The sequence below is a fragment of the Ammospiza caudacuta genome, chromosome 7 (genome assembly GCF_027887145.1).
Source record: "Ammospiza caudacuta isolate bAmmCau1 chromosome 7, bAmmCau1.pri, whole genome shotgun sequence".
Taxonomy (NCBI): Eukaryota; Metazoa; Chordata; class Aves; order Passeriformes; family Passerellidae; genus Ammospiza; species Ammospiza caudacuta.
Genome location: NC_080599.1, coordinates 20,682,313 through 20,701,317, shown reverse-complemented (window position 1 = coordinate 20,701,317; position 19,005 = coordinate 20,682,313). Strand labels below are relative to the sequence as shown.

The 19,005-nt window shown below is 54.0% G+C and overlaps 1 protein-coding gene across 1 annotated transcript in view; it reads left to right on the top strand.

Moving 5' to 3' along the window:
- CACNA1E (calcium voltage-gated channel subunit alpha1 E) overlaps positions 1–17,813 on the top strand; it is a 102,994-nt gene extending 85,181 nt beyond the window's left edge. The window contains exons 40-48 of the mRNA XM_058808582.1: positions 6,311–6,416; positions 7,869–7,976; positions 8,474–8,574; positions 8,836–8,942; positions 9,479–9,587; positions 10,948–11,076; positions 12,435–12,615; positions 12,708–12,898; positions 15,576–17,813. Coding sequence (XP_058664565.1) covers positions 6,311–6,416; positions 7,869–7,976; positions 8,474–8,574; positions 8,836–8,942; positions 9,479–9,587; positions 10,948–11,076; positions 12,435–12,615; positions 12,708–12,898; positions 15,576–16,115 — 1,572 coding nt within the window. The 3' untranslated portion in view covers positions 16,116–17,813. The remainder of the gene's footprint in view (positions 1–6,310; positions 6,417–7,868; positions 7,977–8,473; positions 8,575–8,835; positions 8,943–9,478; positions 9,588–10,947; positions 11,077–12,434; positions 12,616–12,707; positions 12,899–15,575) is intronic.
- Positions 17,814–19,005: the final 1,192 nt, after the last annotated feature.

Genomic DNA, 19,005 nt, shown 5'->3' with positions numbered 1-19,005 from the left:
CCCTTGAGCTCAGCTCCTGGCTCCTGGCCTGTCAGGATCTCCAGCTGGTCAGAGTGAACTCAAGAAAAGTTGGAAAGTCTCTTTTCTTAGCTTGGCGCTCAAAGAAGGAGTCAGGGCTCTTCATTCCTCAGTCTTAAGGTTGTTTATTTTATCTTGTCCATAAAAAAATTTCTCTTGGCTTGCTGAGGTCAGCTCAGCAAGTATACTATTGTATACTAAAAACTACTAGTACAATATTTACAATTACTTTCCAACACCTATCACCCATGTTAGACAGTGAGCTTCTACTCTAAACCAATCTAAAAGTGCCAACATCACAGCAGAAGATGGAGGCCAAGAAGAAGAAGGAGAAAGGCTGGACACACCTAGTTCTTTCCATCTTGCGTCTTGAACTTCCATACCAAAGACTCTAAAATCTACTTTTCTACTCTGTGATAACTTCACTAATATTCTACTTAAACTGTTGTGGCCTGCTGATCTTCATACAAGGTTGGTAATTTGCTCCACGGGTCATAATCAAACCCACAGGCATCTTGGGCTCTGTGCCAGGGTCTCTGAGACCCCTGGCAGAGTCTTGGCTGCTCAGGACAGCTAGAGGGATGTCCTGGGTCCTGACACTGGCCCTGAGTCCAGGGCAGCGATTTGGTCTCCTCATGTCTCTCTGACTTGAAGGGTTTTTTAAAAAAAAAATTATTTTGGGGTGACACTTGAGCAAAATCCCACATCTGCTGCGTTCTCTGAAGTGCCATGACACCTTTGTCTGTGCCTGTGCCACAAAAGGATGAATCACAGAGCTTGCTCTTCCTCCTGCATCCCTCATGGCTCCTGAGGTGCACAAGGGAGTTCAGACAAGCCCAGTCCTGGCTCTTGCCTCTGCAGAGGAGGAGGGTTCCTTGCTGCAGCGTGGTGCAGTCACCACATCCTTGTGGAAACATCAGGAAGGCTTTCCTTCCAGGTGCCACCCCTGGAACAGCTCTGTCACCCTCCACAGCTGGGTGTGGGGATGGTTTTGCCAGAGGCAAAGCAGCACAAAGAACACAAGGCCTGGATGATTGGTCACCTCGTTTAGGAAGATGGATTTGGGAACGGGAGATTTCTTGCAAGAATCTCAGATGAGGTCATCTGTTCCAGGAAGGGCTTCTTGGAGTCTTGCTTCTCTGCTGATGCTTCCTTGGAAGAGGGAGTCTCAGAGCAATCTGATTTCTGCTGGCTGTGGATGGGCAGAGCAGTGAAGGTGGATAAATGCAGGGAGAGGAGGAAGCAAAGAGTGCTGAGAACAGCTTCCGTTGTCATGTGGGAGAGACATCCCCATTCCCATCTCTACCTTGTGTTACCTCAGTCTCCTCCTCCCTGTGCAGGAGATATTTCAAGAACAGGAGATTTTCAGGAGTTCCTATTGCCCTGGAACAATTCCCAAAAGATTGGAAAAAAAAAAAAAATCCATGTGGTTGTTGCATCTTGCCAAGATCCCAAAACACCAAGTCAGCTTGCAGACACCTTTCAGTTCAGTGAGCCTGCCTTGCCTGCCAGGTGAATGCTCCACAGATGATATCCCTATGAGGTGAAGATAACTTCATCTCTTCCTGAATTTACTCTCACAGCACTCCTGCTGCTCCCTTCCTAACAGACTGTGGGGCACAGCACTTATTTCCTAACCACAGGAGGAAGATGTCCTGTCTCCCATTTCCTCCTCTGCCACTCACAGGCTTCTCTCAGGCCAAGCCATTAATGCCTGGTGGTTTTACAGGGTTTACAGAATCACAGAATAATGAATAATTTAATCCCTGGTGGCCACCTCGTGCTGTAGCCATGGGTCACATCTCTGTCCAGACACGGATGGATGGGTCAGATCCCCCATCCTGGGTGTGCACCAGCTCTTGGGAGTCATCCTGATGCCTCAGATTTGAGCTTTTATATTTTTCAGATTCTGTGCTGCTTTAGTGTGTGGGTCTGGGCTTCCTATCAGGGGATGGTGAGCTCTGTGCACAGAGCAGGGAGACAAAACAATTCCTGCTCTAGCTGGGGACCAAGGACAAATGATCCAAATCTCAGGCCCAAGAGCACAAACACCGTGGGCTGGAGAGAGAAAAACAAGAAGGATGGGACTGCAAGGGCTAAAGCTGTAACTGGACAATTGACTCCAATGTGCAAATGGAGCAGAACTTACAAAAGTGAGAGACGATGTCACTGAGGATCCATTTTTTGTGACCATTTTGGTTCATCTTGGGTGCAGCCCTGGCTGGGCTCTTGTGCTGCCCAAGGTGGATCCATTGAGGCCTTTAATAAATTCCTGATTTATTCTTTAGCTCTGTCCAACCCCTGTTCCAGCTCAGCCTTCCCAAGACATCGATCCTGCTCAGATGAATTTCATTCCCTGTGCCTGCCTGTGCTTCACTCTGTGGGGAAGTGGTGTCTGGGCACAGCTGTGCTGCTCAGAAAGCTCCAAGATCTCTGCTCTGAGGAGCAGCAAAGTGTGGAGTTCTCATGGGATCCCTCTTGGTCACTGATGCAAACTCTTCCTTTCATGGACTCCATTCCTCCTTGGCTGTGTGGAGAATCTCAGGCTGAAAGGCAGTGCCTGTTTGGTGCTGGGTTCCCCAGAATTCCCCCTGCCAGGAAGGATGGCTGGAAGATCACTGTCTTGCTTCCTTTTTTGCACTGAATTCATGCATGAAAATTGCAGCCACCTCATCCTGAGCTGGTGCTCATCCAGCCCTGCCAAGGTGCTGTTTGTGGACTCCTGGATGTTTCCTCTTGATCCTCCTGCTCATCATTCTCCAGAGCTCTTATCAACCATCTTTTGGTGTGCCTGCACCCCAAACAGCTCCTGTCACCAGTTCTGTTCACACTTGAAATGTCAGGAATTATCTTGGTAGGAGCCTTTTTGACCAGGGGGCTGAGAAGAGACCTCATCTCCCCTTTCCACACTGCTCTCAGCACATTCTAGGGAAGAAGCCAAGATCCCATGGGGATCCTTAATTTTTTATCAGTGCCCTCTCTCCCAGCTGAGATGGGGTCCTGTCTGGCAGTGAGGGTGGATGCCTTTGGTGTCACAAGGTGATTTGACCATCCCAAACCTCGCAGTGGCAGGATGGGGTCCTGGCACGAGGGGAAGAAGAGGTGAGCAAGCCCAGGATCCCTGGGAGATGTGGATGTGCAGAGAGAGGGAGGCACAGCCCAGCTACCCCAGCCTGGGGTGGCCAATCTTTGGTGGCATTCTTTGCTCAGCAATCCCAGGCAGGTCCTTAGGGAGCAGAGGAGTGCAAGGAGGGGAGGAGGGAGGGAAATCCCACCCTAACTGCTCCCATGGGGAACCCAAACCAACCCCAAATGTTGGAAGGCCCAAACAGCTGCCTCTGCTGAGACTCTTTAAACTCCAACCTGGTGGAACTTGCAGCCGCATGTGGGAGAGAGCCAGGGAGGGAGCATGGCATGCCCAACTTTTCCTCCCGTTTTTTTTGTTCCAGCCGATTCAGCATGCCTTTTTTTGCACTGCTGCATGGTGGGGAAGTGCTCCATCCGCAGAGCCAGACGGAAGCAACTGGGCATCTTCCTGTGACAAGTGACCCTGGCCCACTGCCTTCTATGCAAGATGCTGCCTCCCAATTGCATAGACCCCACCAGCTGGGGATACACAGCCTTTGGCTATGGGTTAGGTGGCCATGCCAAGCAAATACCAGGCACCCCCCCGGGAGGGAAGAGGCTCCAGAGGCCACGGAGCGCCGTGGTGCAAGGCACCCTTATCTGCAATAACCCATGGCTCGAGTGCCGTGTATCTGATTTATACCACTCGCACACAGCCCTGGAACCTGTGGGACGAGGTGGGGGCTCGTGGAGGGCTTTAGCAGAGGGGTTCAGAGCACAGGACTCGTCCCAGGCTGGTAGCGAGACAGGCACTTGAGGCCAGCAGCAGAGAGGAGAGGGGTGAGTCGCTTTCTGCCAGCATTCCTGGGTCTGTGTGAGCAGTGCTATAAATCCACATCAGGACAGTCTCTCATGTATGATTTGCCTTGATTAACGGGTTTCCTGTTCTTTTCCTGTTTGTCCGTTTGTTTTTTCTTTTTTTTTTTTCTCTCCTGTTTTTTCCTGTACTATTTTTCCGTTCGTACGTTTTTGTTTTTTTTTTTTTTCCGCTCTCTGGGAATGCCTCCTCTCTCTGCATCTCCCTCCCTCCCCTTCCCCCTCCATGAGCAGTGGCCGAATCCATTACACTGAGATGTATGAAATGCTGACTCTTATGTCACCACCGCTAGGCCTCGGCAAGAGATGTCCTTCCAAAGTGGCCTATAAGGTAGATCAACCCTTCCTTCTCTGGGGGTCAGAGCCCTGCAGGAGCCGGGCCACAGCGGGAGGTGGGGAGCTGGGGACTTGTTGGGGTGTCCAACGTGTTTGGCTCACTCCTGGGGAGCCTGCTGTGCCCACAGGAGCCCTGGCCACGCTGGTTGGTCCCCAGTGTGTGACAATGACAGCTCCAGGGGAAAAAGAGGATCTAGTGTGGAAGTGGGAGGGCTGCAGGAAGTGAGGTGAGGCCACAGTTTGGAGGGTGAGATGTCCACAGGAGTTTGTGGCCAGGGCCTTGGAACCATCCTGATCCAACTGCAGAAGCCCATGGAGATGGGAAGCAGGTGGGCAGTGGGGACAAATCCCAAATCCCACAGGAGCAGGCCTGCTCTGCGTGAGGAGCCAGGACCATCAGCAGGGGCTCTCTCTTTCTCTTGTTTGTGCAAGGCAAAGCCAGAGGCCTACCAAAGGCAGCTCTGAGTTGTCCCAGTGTGCCCACAGGAGCCCTGGCCATGCTGGTTGGTCCCCATGTATATGACAGTGACAGCTCGAGGGGAAAAGGATCAGCACTAGTGTGGAAATGGGAGGGCTGCAGGAGGTGAGGTGAGGCCACAGTTAGGAGGGTGAGATGTTCTCAGGAGTTCATGCCCAGGGGCTTGGAACCATCCTGATCCCAGCCGGTGCAGAAGCCCGTGGAGATGGGAAGCAGGTGGGCAGTGGGGACAAATCCCAAATCTCAAATCCCAAATCCCATAGGAGCAGGCCTACTGTGTGTGAGGAGCCAGGACCATCAGCAGGGGCTCTCCAAGCCCTTTCATTGCTTGTGCAAGGCAAAGCCAGGGCCCTTCCAAAGGCAGCTCTGAGTTGTCCCACCTGGAGTGGTGGCTGTCAGTCAGGTCCCAGCTGCAGATCAGGATCATGGATCAGGAGCATGGGAAGCCATGGAGCATGTGCAGTGGGACCTGTGTGGCTTTCTGAGGGCAGCAGCTGCCAGGACCAGGCCCAGAGCTACAGGAGGATCTGTTGTTGAGGAGGAAATTGGGGTTTTTCTTGGCCTTTTAGCAGGTATTGCACAAAGAGATTCCTGCACACTTCCAGACACGCTTCCACCCTCTCAGGCTCTCACAAGCATACATCCACCATCACACTTCTCTAGGGGGAAAAAAGAGAGGCTTGAAAGCAGGAAAGGGATGTGAGAAGCTGGGTGAACAGGAATGGGCAGGGAAGGGCTGACCCAAGGTATTCACAAAGCAAAATATACTCTCTGGAAAGTGGATCTGGTCACTTCGGTCTGCACCCCGCCTTGCCAGGGTGGGGAAGGAGCATGGCGTGTCTAACCTGCCTTGGTTGCCCTTTTCTCTTTCCTTCTGCACTTTTTCCACCCTCCCCTTTACCTTCCTTTCCCTTCCCCACCCATGGATAATTTGGAACCCCCCTGCATGTGCTGGCAAACTTCATCTCTGAAAGACGCAAAAAGGGAGTGCCAGGATGTAGCATGCTAGAGGAATATCCAGCCCATCTCAAGTCCCTGGAGGTTAGGGACCCTCCTCTCCCCTGCCCCAGCTGGGAAGGGTTGAGAGCTGGAAAGCCAAACCCCCTGGGAACGGAAACCTGAGCCCGCCTCCCCTCCCGCGCATCCCACATGCCCGCATCCCTGATGGATGGAGTGTGTCTTCCCAAAAAAGTGCCGGGGGCTGCTGTGGCACATGGGGAAGGGGGCTCAGGGGCCGTTCCTGGGGTGCAGGAGGAGCCCTGGAAGGCAGTGAGCCGGTGTCCTGGGGTGGAAGGAGCCGGGGAGGTGGGGGGTCTGGTGGGGTGATCCTCGCCCTTCTTTTTTGGCTGTGCTGTTTTGACACTCCTTGTTGCTTTTTATTTTTTTTTAATTTATTTATTTTTTTAATTTGGATTCTTTTTTTTTTTTCCCCACCCCCCTTTTTTTGTTTAATGTTTAATTTCTTTTCCTCCAGCCTGGTCGATGTGTTTTTCGATATTGTTTTCCGTCCGCTGTTTTCTTCTCTCTCTTGCGCAGAGACTGGTGCTGATGAACATGCCCGTGGCCGAGGACATGACAGTCCACTTCACCTCCACCCTCATGGCCCTCATCCGCACGGCCCTGGACATCAAAATTGCCAAAGGTAACGCCTGTGTCACAGAGGGGCACTCTGAAACCCTTTGCAGACTGCTCATGGTCCTTTTGTGGAATCTCAGCATGGGTTTGTGTTGGAAAGAGCCTTGAAGATCATCCTGTCCCACCCCTCATCCCACAGCTCCCACCACCCATCCAGCCTGGCCTTGGACACTTCCAGGGATGGGGCATCCACAGCTTCTCTGGGCATCACCACCTTCTGAATTTCTTCCAAGTTCAATCTACTCTCACTCAGCTTAAAATCCTTCTTCCTTGTCCTACAGCCTCACAAAAAAGTCCCCTTTTTCTTCCTAATATCCAAGCTCAATCTATCCTCACTCAGCTTAAAATCCTTGTTCCTTGTCCTATCACCTGGCAAAAAAGTCCCTTCCTCAGTGGCTGGGCTGAGGACCTAACAGCTACTTTGGGATTAAGAGCCTTGATGCACACAGATGGGAGCAAGTACATTGAACAGGCACATTTCTGCCACTTTCTGTCAAAAAAAATCTGTTTCTTTAGGAAAGGGGTAGAGAATTCTTCATCAGAAGCTGTTTCTAGAGAAAAGAAACAGCTCAATGTCCACTGTGTAATGGAGGAGAGAGAGAATTCCCCTTTCTCCCCATGTAAAAAGCCAAACCAAGGATGGGAAAGACGTGCTAGGCTTCCTGAGGCTGTGGGGAAAAGAAACCTCTCTGTCTCTCAGGGAAGATAAAATGTTCAGAGTAGGAAAACCTCCTTTGTTGTTGTTACTGGAAAGGCTGTGATTCATCAGATCAAAAACTTCCTGCAGAAACATGGCATTTTCAATAAAACATCCCCTGGGAACAGCTCAGCTATTGGGAGAAAACCTAACCCAGGGTGAGATGTCATCCAAAGCCCAGTGCTCAGACAGCAAGGATGGGTTCAAACCCCTCCAGCAAAGCAGAGATTTGAACCTGGGTGTCCTACAGCCCACCAAAATTGCCCCTGTGCTTGGGTGGCTCTGCTGGGGCACATTGGCAGCTTCTGGTGCTCCTGGGGCTTGCTAAGCTCAGCAAAGCCCTGGCCAGAGAACTCTGCTCCCCGTGCACAGCCTCACTGAGCATTTCTGGGTTTACCAAGCAGAGCTGCTCTTCCACCAGCGCATGATCTGCTCACCAGCACAAGGAAAGTGGGGCAGCAGCAGGTGTGTGTGGGCTGGAGTGGGATGGGAGCTGCAGAGACGGACCCAAGGCAAGCTTGAAGGTGGCAGCTTTGAGTGGGAGGGCAGGGGATGGGGAGATGGAGGCACATATGGAGGGGATGGGGGGAAGGTTACCCTGTGGGAGCAGGAGACCAGGCTGGCTGATGCAAGGTGGCCCTCCCAGCCCAGAGAGATGAGTGCTGAGGTGGAACCTCACCGCAGGATGGGAAAGGGGGGCTGCTTGGACCCTGGTGCTGAGGTTTGATGTGTCTGGGCCGGTTTTGCTCCCTGCTCTTGAAGGTGGTGCAGATTGGCAGCAGTTGGACTCCGAGCTTCAAAAGGAGATCCTGACCATTTGGCCTCACCTCTCCCAGAAGATGCTGGACCTGTTGGTGCCCATGCCAAAAAGTGAGTCTCTGGGGGGGCTGTCATTGCCTTCAAACTCCCCTCATCCCCACAGCAACTTCTTCCCAAAGGGAGGTGGGGACTGGCCAGACCCATCCCCGGCTCAAGGAGAAGTGGAGAAGGGTTTGTTTTGCCTTGTTCTGCCTCTTTCTGATTGGGAACTCTCTGGAAAAGCCCCCAGTTTGCAGGGATCTGCTCCTGCCAAAGCCACAGTCTCCTGTGAATGCTCTCTGGAGCACAGCAGGGAGGGAGGCTGAGCACACCTGATGAGATGATGAGGATGTGTGCCTTGGTGGATGAGGGTGATGATGATTTCAAGCCATCTTCATCTATTTTATCCCCACGGGGAGTGTCTGGGTGCTCAGCACTCTTTTTTTAGAGTGATGACAAGAGTTTGAGGGTCACCAGGGTATCCCAGAGCAGGGCTCTTCCCAAGATCCACATCAGTGCCTTATCTTACAACACAAGTGACCCCATTTTGTTCCTTCTCATGCTCCCAGCCTCTGACCTGACTGTTGGGAAAATATATGCAGCCATGATGATCATGGATTACTACAAGCAGAGCAAGGCCAAGAAGCAGCGGCAGCAGCTGGAGGAGCAGGTGAGGCTCAGCCAGGGCAGGACACGGATGTTCAGATCACCCTCTCTCCTTCTCAGCCCAAACATGCAGTCAGCTAGGGTGAAAACAACAGCTCAGGTTGGGGTTGGGGACTACAATGTGTGTCTGCGGTCATCCTCAGTCCCTGACAGGGAGCATGAGCACGGTGCCCTCTTTTTCTGAGTTGTGAGAGCTTGGCTGGGGAAGCACTGGGTGCTCATCCAGGTTTCCTGCAGGCTCAGTTTCTTCCTTTCCCCAATGCAGAAGAATGCCCCCATGTTCCAGCGCATGGAGCCATCCTCTCTGCCCCAGGAGATCATCTCCAACGCCAAGGCTCTGCCGTACCTCCAGCAGGACACCCTCTCGGGCTTGTGAGTGCTGCCTTGCCACTTTCTTGCTCCTGCAGCCCCTCTTTCCTTCTTGGAGCTGGCACTGGGCTGCAGAAAGGGTTAAATTGCTGCTGGGAGCAGGGGGGAATCTCCTGGCACAAAGCTTTTGCAGGACTCCAGGTACCTGGTGTGTGTCAGCATCGCCAGCAGCAGCCAGGGTGGGACAAGGGAATGGCCAGGGGTCTGTGGATGCTCCTCCTGCAGGAAGGGTGAAGCTGGACCCCAGGAGCTGTTGAGTAGTGCAGGGTCACTGGGAGATTCCAGCACCCTGGCTGGTGTGAATGAGCTGATAAGGGTTTCTGTCACTGCCCTTGGGATGTCCCACTGCTGCTGCAGGACTTGGGGCACTGCTGTCCCCTCCTGCCTTGGGGCACCACTTCAGCTCTCCAGGGAACTTGATGCTTGCTCAAACACGGGGTCTCAGCAGCCTGGGGGGGCAGGCAGGGGACTCCCCAGCTGCAGGAGAGGTGATGCCAGGGTGGTGGGATCACCTCCCTGAAGCTGGGCTGTGTTTGCAGGAGCAGCCGAGGTGGGTACCCCTCGCTAAGCCCGCTCTCGCCACAGGAGATCTTCCAGCTGGCGTGCATGGATCCAGCCCAGGAGCAGTTCCAGGAGCACCAGTCTCTGGTAAAGTCATGCACTGCTCCTCTGCAGCCCCAGCGTGGATGCTGGTGGGCACGGGGAGGTGTGGGGAGCGAGCACAGCTCAGGGATGGCAGCAGATCCAAAACGGGACAAATATCCCTGGATGTCCTGGCACTGGGGACACAGCCATGCCTGGACCTGCCCTGACCCGTGGGGCCAGGCAGCGCAAGTGCTTTTGGGGTGAGAGCCATGACCAATGGGCTGCAGTAAAATATCCTTCTCTCCACAGGCTATTTTTTCCACTGAGCACTCATGTCAGTGGGTTACCCCGTGCTGAGTGATGGTATCTGATGTTTTCGGATTTTGTGTCCATTTTGTTGTCAGTGATGCTGTCCCCAGTCCCCCCAGCCAAGGTGTCAAACTGTCTCCAGCAGGAGCAGCCCTCCCTGGCCTCCTGTCTGTCTGTGTGTGTATATATATATATCTCACATATTTATATATATCACACATCTCTATATATCACACATCTCTCTATGTCTGCGTTCCTGCGCCACCCGGCGCAGTGTGGCACCACCCTGTGTCCCCAGCCTGTGTCCCCAGGGTCTGCAGCTCTGTGTCACCCGTGTATGACACAGGCAGGTGTCCCCTGCCTCGGCCACCCCAGCCACGTGGGGAGGGGGCACATCAGACCCCCCTACCCCCATAAAGTCACCTCCCAGTGACCCCTCCAGGGTCACTCTGTGCCCATCTCCCTGACACCGTGAGTGAACATGAACATCCACAGAGTCCCCCAAAATCTGGGAATTAACCAAAGCATTTAAGTGCTGTGGGCAGTGTGTGCTTTTTTAACAGGGATGTGGCCAGGAAGACTTGTTTTTGAAAATCCTATCCATTTGTCCCTTTGGAGTTAAACCCTGAGCAGTCAGGGTGCCCCCAGGCCCAGGCAGGGTTTGCACTGTCACTGTAGAGGTGCAAGGGCAGCTGGCCATGAAGCACCACATCAGGGCTCACCTGGGCACTGTGCACTGGAGGGTATTTTTCAGTGGCAATGTGATGAATTCTACTGGCTTAGACTCTGTTTTTCATAGAATCATCAAATAGTTTGGGTTGGAATGGACTTTTTAAAGCTCATCTATTTCCAACCCTCCTGCCATGGGCAGGGATGTCTTCAGCCAGATCAGGTTGCTCAGAGTCCCATCCAACCTGCCCTTGAACACTTCTAGGGAGGGAGAATCCACCACCTCTCTGGGCAACCCGTGCTAGTGTTTTACTACTTGATTTTGGCCAACTTAAATTGTGTCCCTGGCTGAGCAAGCAGGGCTGTCCCCTGCCAAGAGGGCCAAAGCAGCGTGCTGCCCTGCTCCAAGCCCATCCCAAGAGCTTGGCTGTGTGTTTATTTCCAGGAGCCAGAGGTTAGGGAGTTTCAAAGAGTGCAGCCCTCTAACCGTGGCAGCTACCTTCCCGTGGACACTCAGGACCACGCTGTCTCTGGGAGGGCCTCCTCCATGCCTCGTCTCACTGTGGATCCCCAGGTAAAACCAAGCAAAGTCCCCACAGGTGATCAAAGCCTGCCAGATAAGGCTGAGGCTTCTCTGTGCTGAGCCCTGTGGCATTCCCAGCACCCTGACACCGGAGCTTCTCCCCTTCTTTGGGTGCTGCACAAGCAGGAGAGCTGCTGGTGCCCTACAAGGGGGATGCTGGCAGCAGAAAGCAGCCTGGGGGATCCCTCTCCAGGCTCGTGGGGGAGGTCCAGGATCATGTTGTCCCCCTCCTTTCCTGCAGCCCTGGGCACTGGCTGAGGTTTGAGGAGCCCCAGCCCAGCTGTCAGAGGACCACAGGTGATGAAAAGCCTCTCTGTCCTTTGCCATCGTCCCAACACGTGCTCTGTCTGTCCAGGGGAACCCAGGCCACGTCTCACCTCCTCATCTGTCTGCCTGGTTTCTCTGTTGTTCTGTCCTGTGCTCAGCCTCCCCCCAGACACAGATGTTTTTTGGGGTTTGGTGTTTGCTGTGAAGTCTCTGGCTCTGCTGTCTCACCTTGGTGCAGGCACCAAGTCCTGGTGTGGCACTTTGTGAGGGTGTGAAGACAAAGGGAGGCTTCGTGTCATGGGCTTTCTTGGTCATTCAGCAGCAAAGGAGAGGACAAGAAGGAGGGGATGGGAGCAGGAAAGGAAAGAGGAGATGGAGAACAGCCTGAGGCTGCAGTGGCAGAAAGCTGCTAGAACTAAGCAAAGGAAGTATGGAAGGAGGTGATGTTTTCCCCATAACATGTGAAAACACAGGGTGTAATGAGGGGAGAAGGTAGGAAGGAGAAGCATGGGAGGCAGGAAGAAAAGGAAAGGAAGAACAGCATGAGTGGGGAGATAGATAGGGAATGAGTGCAGGGAAAGGGCTGGGGATGTGGGAATAAAGGAAGAGTAGGGAGGTGTGTGGAAAAGTGGTGGCAGCTGGAAAGATGAACCCAGAGCAAAGGGCACCGGGGGACCTCTCTCTCCCAACAATCTTTTCAAGGATTGCTCCTCCTGACCCTGCTTTCCCAGTGGGGAGGGATGCTGGGGAGGCAGCAATGCTGTGTGCCCTCTGTGTCCCCACACAGAGCAGGAGGTGCTGCTGCTCTCCCCCAGCCCCTGGGCTTGGCTCTGCCCGTGCAGCACAGCTCCAGCCCGCTGGGGAAGGGCAGCCCACGAGCTCCAAGGCCAAACCCCCCTTTCCCACCCCTGCTTTGTGCAGAGGTTATCTGGGGGGGCTGTTCTCAGGCTGGCTGCCCCCCACCCCAAATTTCCCCATCCCACGGCGTGGCCATCCCCGTGGCTGGGGGTGAACGGATCCCTCGTGTCCCCCAGCCCTGCCTGGCTCTAATGCTGTCCCTGGCTGGCCGGGGTTGCTTGCAGGTGGTGACAGACACCAGCTCCATGCGGAGATCCTTCTCCACCATCCGGGACAAGCGGCCCAACAGCTCCTGGCTGGATGAGTTCTCCATGGAGCGCAGCAGCGACAACACCTACAAGTCCCGCCGGCGCAGCTACCACTCCTCGCTCCAGCTGTCCGCCCGGCGCCTCAACGCCGACTCGGGTGAGCCCAAAAACACCCCCAAAAACCCCTCCAGAGCTGAGCTGCTGCAGAGGGGTGGTGCTGGGGACTGACCTGATGGGGGTGTCCTGCAGGCCACCGGTCCGAGGGGCACCGCTCGGGCAGGGAGCGGGGCCGGTCCAAAGAGCGCAAGCACCTGCTGTCCCCGGACATCTCCCGCTGCAACTCCGAGGAGAGGAGTCCCCAGGCACAGGAGGAGTCACCAGAGCGGCGGCGCGAGTCACGGTCACCCAGCGAGGGCAGGTCACAGACACCCAGCAGGCAGGTGGGTGACAGGGATCCCTTCCTAAGTGTAAAGGAAAAATGGGAAGATAAGCCCCAGTTCTGGGAGGTCTGAAACATCTCATCTCCTGGTAGTGGCATCTCTGTGTCTCCTGAGCACCCTGCAGAGTATTTGGGGACAGGGTTGGATGTCATGCTGATCCTCTTGCTGCTATGGCATCCGCTCCCTGCCAAGGTCAGGTGTGCTAGCCTGGAGGTGCCTGCTTGAGTGAGCCTGAAGCCACCCATGGAGATGCCACCCATGGAGATGCCACCCATGGCGAGCTGTCAGCTCTTCTAGGGTGTGTTTGGGAGGGCTTTTTGCTATTGACCATCAAGAGCATGGAATCATAGAGTATCCTAAATTGGAACAGAGCATGAGGGTCATTGAGTCCAGCTCAGAATCCCACCATGTGCCCAAGAGCATTGTCTGAAAGCGTTTTGAGCTCTGTCAGTCCTGGTGCTGTGACCACTTCCTTGGGGAGCATTTTCCAATGCCTGACCACCCTCTGGGTGAAGCACTTTTTCCAAATATCAAACCTAAACCTGCCCTGGCACAGCTTCATGCTATTCCCTTGGGTCCTGACACTGGTCACCAGGGCCATCAGTGCCTGCCTGTGTGCTTCTCTTTGTGAGGAAGACCACGATGAGCTTGTGGGGCAGGGATGGGACAGAATGGCCCTCTCAAGACAGAGGCAGCTTCCACGGGTGTTGTGGTCTTGTGAGGTCCCCAGGATGAGGTGAGAGATGAGAATTTGACTTCATATTCTTAGAAGGCTGATTTATTATATTATTATATTATATTAAAAAAATTATAACCTAAAACTATACTAAAGAAACAGAAAAGATACATCAGAAGGCTAAAACAAGAATGCATAATAAAAACCCGTGACAGACCAGAGTCTGACACAGCTGGACTGGGATTGGTCATTAAGTTAAAACAATTTATATGCTGGGTAAATGATTCTCTCAATCACATTCCAAAGCAGCAAAACATGGAGAAGCTGAGGCTTCTCATCTTTGCCAGAAGGAGAAATCCCGGCTAAGAGATTTTTCACAAAATAAAGGCAAAAAAGCTCAGGATGTGGGGAGAGTGTGGTGGTGTTCTCAGGAGTCTCAGGACAAGGGAAGAGACAAGAATCTTGACTCCATGTTTCAGAAGGCTGATTTATTATTTTATGATAGATATTTTATTAAATGATATATTAAAAGTATACTAAAAAATAGAAGAAAGGATTCCATCAGAAGGCTAGCAAGGAATAGAAATGGAAAGAAATGATAATAAAATCTTGTGACTGACTAGAGAGTCCGAGACAGCTGGACTGTGATTGGCTATTAATTAATGAGAGCAATCAAAGATGCACCTGTCACATTCCACAGCTGCAGAAAACCATTGTTTACCTTTCGTTCCTGAGGCCTGTCAGCTTCTCAGGAGAAAAGATCCCAATGAGAGGATTTTTCATAAATATGTCCGTGACATGAGAAGGGTGTGGTGTGGTGTGGTGCAGTGTGATGTGTGGTTATCACATACATCTTTTATGAAAAATCTTTTCCTTAGGATTTTTCCTCTTGAGAAGCTGAGAGGCCTCAGGAACAAAATGTAAACAATGATTATCTGCTGCGGTGGAATGCAACAGGTGCATCTGTTATTAGACTCATGCAGTTGTTTCTAATTAATGACCAATCACAGTGAGCTAGCTCGGACAAAGAGTCCAAGCCACAAGCCTTTGTTATCATTATTTCTTTTTCTATTCTTAGCTAGCCTTCTGATGAAATCCTTTCTTCTATTCTTTTAGTACAGTTTTTATATAATATATATATATCATAAAATAATAAATCAGCCTTCTGAAACATGGAGTCAGATCCTCGTCTCTTCCCTCTTCCTCGGACCCCTGTGAACACAGTCACATGCAGTGCAGTTTGGTGTGGTGTGGCCTGGATTGGCTTCCACCACAAACACCTGAGAAATCCAACAACTTTCCACTCCTTCCCAAACTCCTACATTACCCCTACTAGGTCTCATTCTGGCCACAACTGCAAAATCCACCCAATTCGGCCTCTACCCATGACTCTCAGCTGCTACAGAAGGACCAACCCCCACATCCACACTACTCCACTCCGGCACAATAGTAGTAGCCAGAATAGTCCAGTGTAGTGTGGTGTGTGGTTTGGTGTGGTTTGGTTTGGTGTGGTGGTACTGTGCCAAGAAGAGCTCAGGGGAGGATGAAGACAGCCACCTCCTCTGGACCCCCCTGAGCTGAGCTTTACTCTGTATGTTTCACAACACCAAGGACCAAGCCCACATGACCTGTGGTAGGGACTGCTTTTATCCTGCCTTTCACTTTGGGCAAATTTCCCTTTATTTCCCAAATGCTGACAGATCTGCTTTTCACTTCTCTGGCTCATGAAGTGATAAAAAGTTTTTCAGTGGGAAGTGTGGAGTTCCAGGAGATGGCCCAGCTTTAAGAGCACTTCCCGAGTGTGGTGTGGTGTGGGTTGGTGTGATGTGCTGTGGTTTGGTGTGGTGTGCTGTGGTTTGGTGATGTGTGGTGATCGTTGGTGTGGTTTGCTGAGGTGTGATGTGGTTTGGTGTGGTGATGTGTGGTGTGGTGAGGTGTGCTTTGGTGTGGTTTGGTGTGTGGTGCTGCCTGCATTGCCCACGGTGTCCCGCTGCCTTGCAGGGCATGGGCTCCCTGAGCGAAAGCTCCATCCCCTCCATCTCGGACACCAGCACACCCCGGCGAGGCCGCCGCCAGCTGCCGCCGGTGCCCCCCAAGCCGCGTCCCCTGCTGTCCTACGCCTCCATGCTGCGGCACGCCGGGGACACCTCTCCCCCGGCCGACGAGAGCGAGGGTGGCTCTCCGCTGCTCTCCTCCAGCCTGGATCCCAGCGCGGCCGGCCCGGCGGAACCTTCCAGCTCTCCGGCGGCCAAGCAGAGCCGGCAGTCCACGCCGCAGCGCTACATCTCGGAGCCCTATCTGGCACTGCACGACGACTCGCACGCCTCAGACTGCGGTGAGGAGGAGACGCTCACCTTCGAGGCGGCCGTGGCCACCAGCCTGGGCCGCTCCAACACCATTGGCTCGGCGCCGCCGCTGCGGCACGGCTGGCAGATGCCCAACGGGCACTACCGGCGGCGGCGGCGAGGTGCGGCGCAAGGCGTCATGTGCGGGGCCAGCATCGACGTGCTCAGCGACACCGAGGAAGATGACAAGTGCTAGAAGCTGCCCCTCTGTCCCCCCGAGCCTCAAACCCGCGCCCCGACCTCGCCTCGGCTGCCCCCCATCCATCCCGCCCTGCCCTTCTCCGATGCATGCTCTTCGCCGCGCCTGGGAATGAAACTGAAAAACCAAAACCAATCGCAGGGGGAAAAAAACAAAAAAACAAAACAAAGCAAAACAAAACAACCAACCAAACAAAAAAAGCCCCCACCCCAAACCGACCGGAAAGGAGAGAAAAAAACCAAACCACAATGAAAAAGAAAAGAAAAGGGAAAAAAAGTCTTTGTGCAAAAAAAAAATTAAAATCTGTTGAGTTTCGGTTATTATTATCACTTTTTTTTCTGCACAGAGAAGCATTTGATGGGCAGCAGAGCGGCCCGGCCGGGTTGGTGTGTTGGGGGACAAAGGAGAGCCCTCCCCGGCCGCAGCCCCGCTCCCTGCCCCAAGGGGATCCCCAGGAAAGCTCATCCCGAGGGATTTTCTGCTCCCTATGGCCAGAGAGTCCCAGAAAAGGGATGCAAGGGACCCATTCCCTTTGCTCTGTTGCTTGGGCTTGTGCTGCTGTGGCTTTGCACTTCCCTCCCGAGGGTCTCATCCTGCCTGGAAAAGGGGCAGGATGCGACCGTGCGGGCAGGGATGAGGGGCTGGGATGCACCCAGACAGAGCAGAGCAGCTGTGGCTGCCAGAGGGGGCAGAACTGGTTTGTACTGGGGGTGGGGGGCTCAGTGCTGCCGGATGTACCCTGTGTCCCACCGACATATATTTATTTATATACGGAGAACTCTAGGTGTGCCTGTGTGTGTATATAACGGGGTGTGTGTGTGTATATATATTTATATGCTGTATATATAAAGATATACACATACATAGATTTGTTTTAATCACCTGACAGTGCTGGCCAGCCCCTTGGGGCTCCTGCTGCCTGCTTTGGTGGGGGCAGGACTGAGCCTCCCCAGGGGGCTGCTGTACAGAGCATTGGGAATGTCACCTTGCTCCCTCTCCCAGGTGTTTCCAGCGCTGGGAATTGCATTTTCTCTCTCAGAGATGGCTGCGGCAAGGGCTCCTTGGGCAGCTCGGTGCCTGCAGGAGGGGGATGCCCAAGGGATGAGGACAGAGCTGCCCCAGGGAGAAGGCAGTGCCGAGGGGGTGATGGCAAACCTCTCTCTCAGAGGTCTCTTTGCTTGTTTTCCCAGGAAAAGAAGAAATCCATGCGTGCAGGGGAGTGAAGATGTTTTGAGTGCATGATGTACCTTTAAGATCTTTCCTCTGGGCACAGGCATTGGGGTTTGGCACAAGCCCTGCCTCAGTTTCCCCTGCAGCCATGGCCTGTGCCCTTTCTGGGGGCTGCCATGGGGGGCTGGCTGTGCAAACCCCATGGCCCCAGTGTGGGAGCAGGAGAGTGCCCCACTGGGGAGGACAGCTGGGGAGACATTGGGAAGGAGCATTGTCCTGAGCAGGGAGGCTCAGCCCTCCTGCAAACACTGACAGTGCAGAACAGAGCCACCTTCCAGCTCCAGTCATTAATTAATCTGCTAATTAAGTGCAGTCAGCTCTCAAGGATCCATGCAGTGGGTGCAGTGCTGCGCCCAGGGAGGTGCTGCTGGTGGCCTGTGCTGATGGGTGGCTCACCCTGGTGAGCAGTGCTGTGTTTCTGCTGTGAGCTGTGTCTGGTGTCAGCCCCAGTGTGGTCTGGGGAGCTGGAGGGTGCTGTGCCTTTGGAGCCTCAGGGAAGGGTTTGTCCTGAGGGCTGGAGGATGCTTGGTGTGTTTGGACTAGGTGTGGTGGCCCTGGGTGGCGATGGGACTGGGGATGGGCAGGTGAAGGCAGCACAGCCTCACCCTGCCCTTCCTCCTGCCCACTGCTTTGCTTTGCTGCAGGTTGTTGTGGTCTGGGTCTCTGGGGCTGTTCTCCAGCTGAGCAGCACCTCTGGCCTGGCTTTGCTTTGGTCCTGGATAGCTCATTGCCTTCTCCTGATGGGAAGATGCACCAAGTGCCCTGCTCCTGCATGTGCACACCATGTCCTGACCGCTTTGTTAGCTCCCCTCAGGGAGCTCTGCTTTGTGAGAAGCGAATCCCAGTGGCTCTGAAGGCTTCCAGCTCCAGGGCTTGTGCATGGACCAAACCCCCCCTTTCCCATGGCCAAAGTGCCCCCTGTGCCCCCTTAGAGGGCCCAGGGCTCCTCCTGCCTCCAGCGGTCCCTGATGCTGGGGGACCCCTCTGCTGTTTCCCAAACCTGCCCAGGGATCAAAAACTCCACAGGCTCAGATCCTGCATACCCCCTCTGTCTCCATGGGACAAACCCTGTCCCATGCAGCCCTGGGGAAGGTCCCTTGGTGGCTGGGGACACGGGCACCTCCTGTCCCCTTCCAGCCTTCCATGAGCCGTTCGTGGCTTCACCCCGAAGCCTGCGGAGCTCTGGGATTTGGGAGAGCCGGGTCTGGCCGGGGGCAGGGGAAGGCGATGCCGTACCTGCTCTAAATATAGGTGTCGGTATCGTCTCCTTCTAAATGCGGAAAGGTGTCTGACAATGCGCCGGGCTCTGAGTAAGAGCCCGCGGAGGGGAGGGAGGGTAGGAGGAGGCGGCTTTTTGTGTCTGTGCCTGGCGGGTGGGAGGGAGGCAGCGATGCTCTCCGAGCGGGGGCACCTTCCATGCGATTTCCAGCTTTTTGGGCGCTTTTCTTTCCCCCAGCCCCGAGCATGGGGCCGGCCAGCGGTGTTGGTGCTGGTGGCACAGGATGGGGCACAGCCACCGCCCGAACCGCAGCTCTTTGGCATGTCAGCCCTGTGTTCAACTAACGTACAGAAACTGTGTGCGACACAACACAGCCCCTTTTCGCCCAGAAAGGGCCCGAAACTGCCCCGTTCTGCCTCTCCCGGAGCAGCCGCAGCG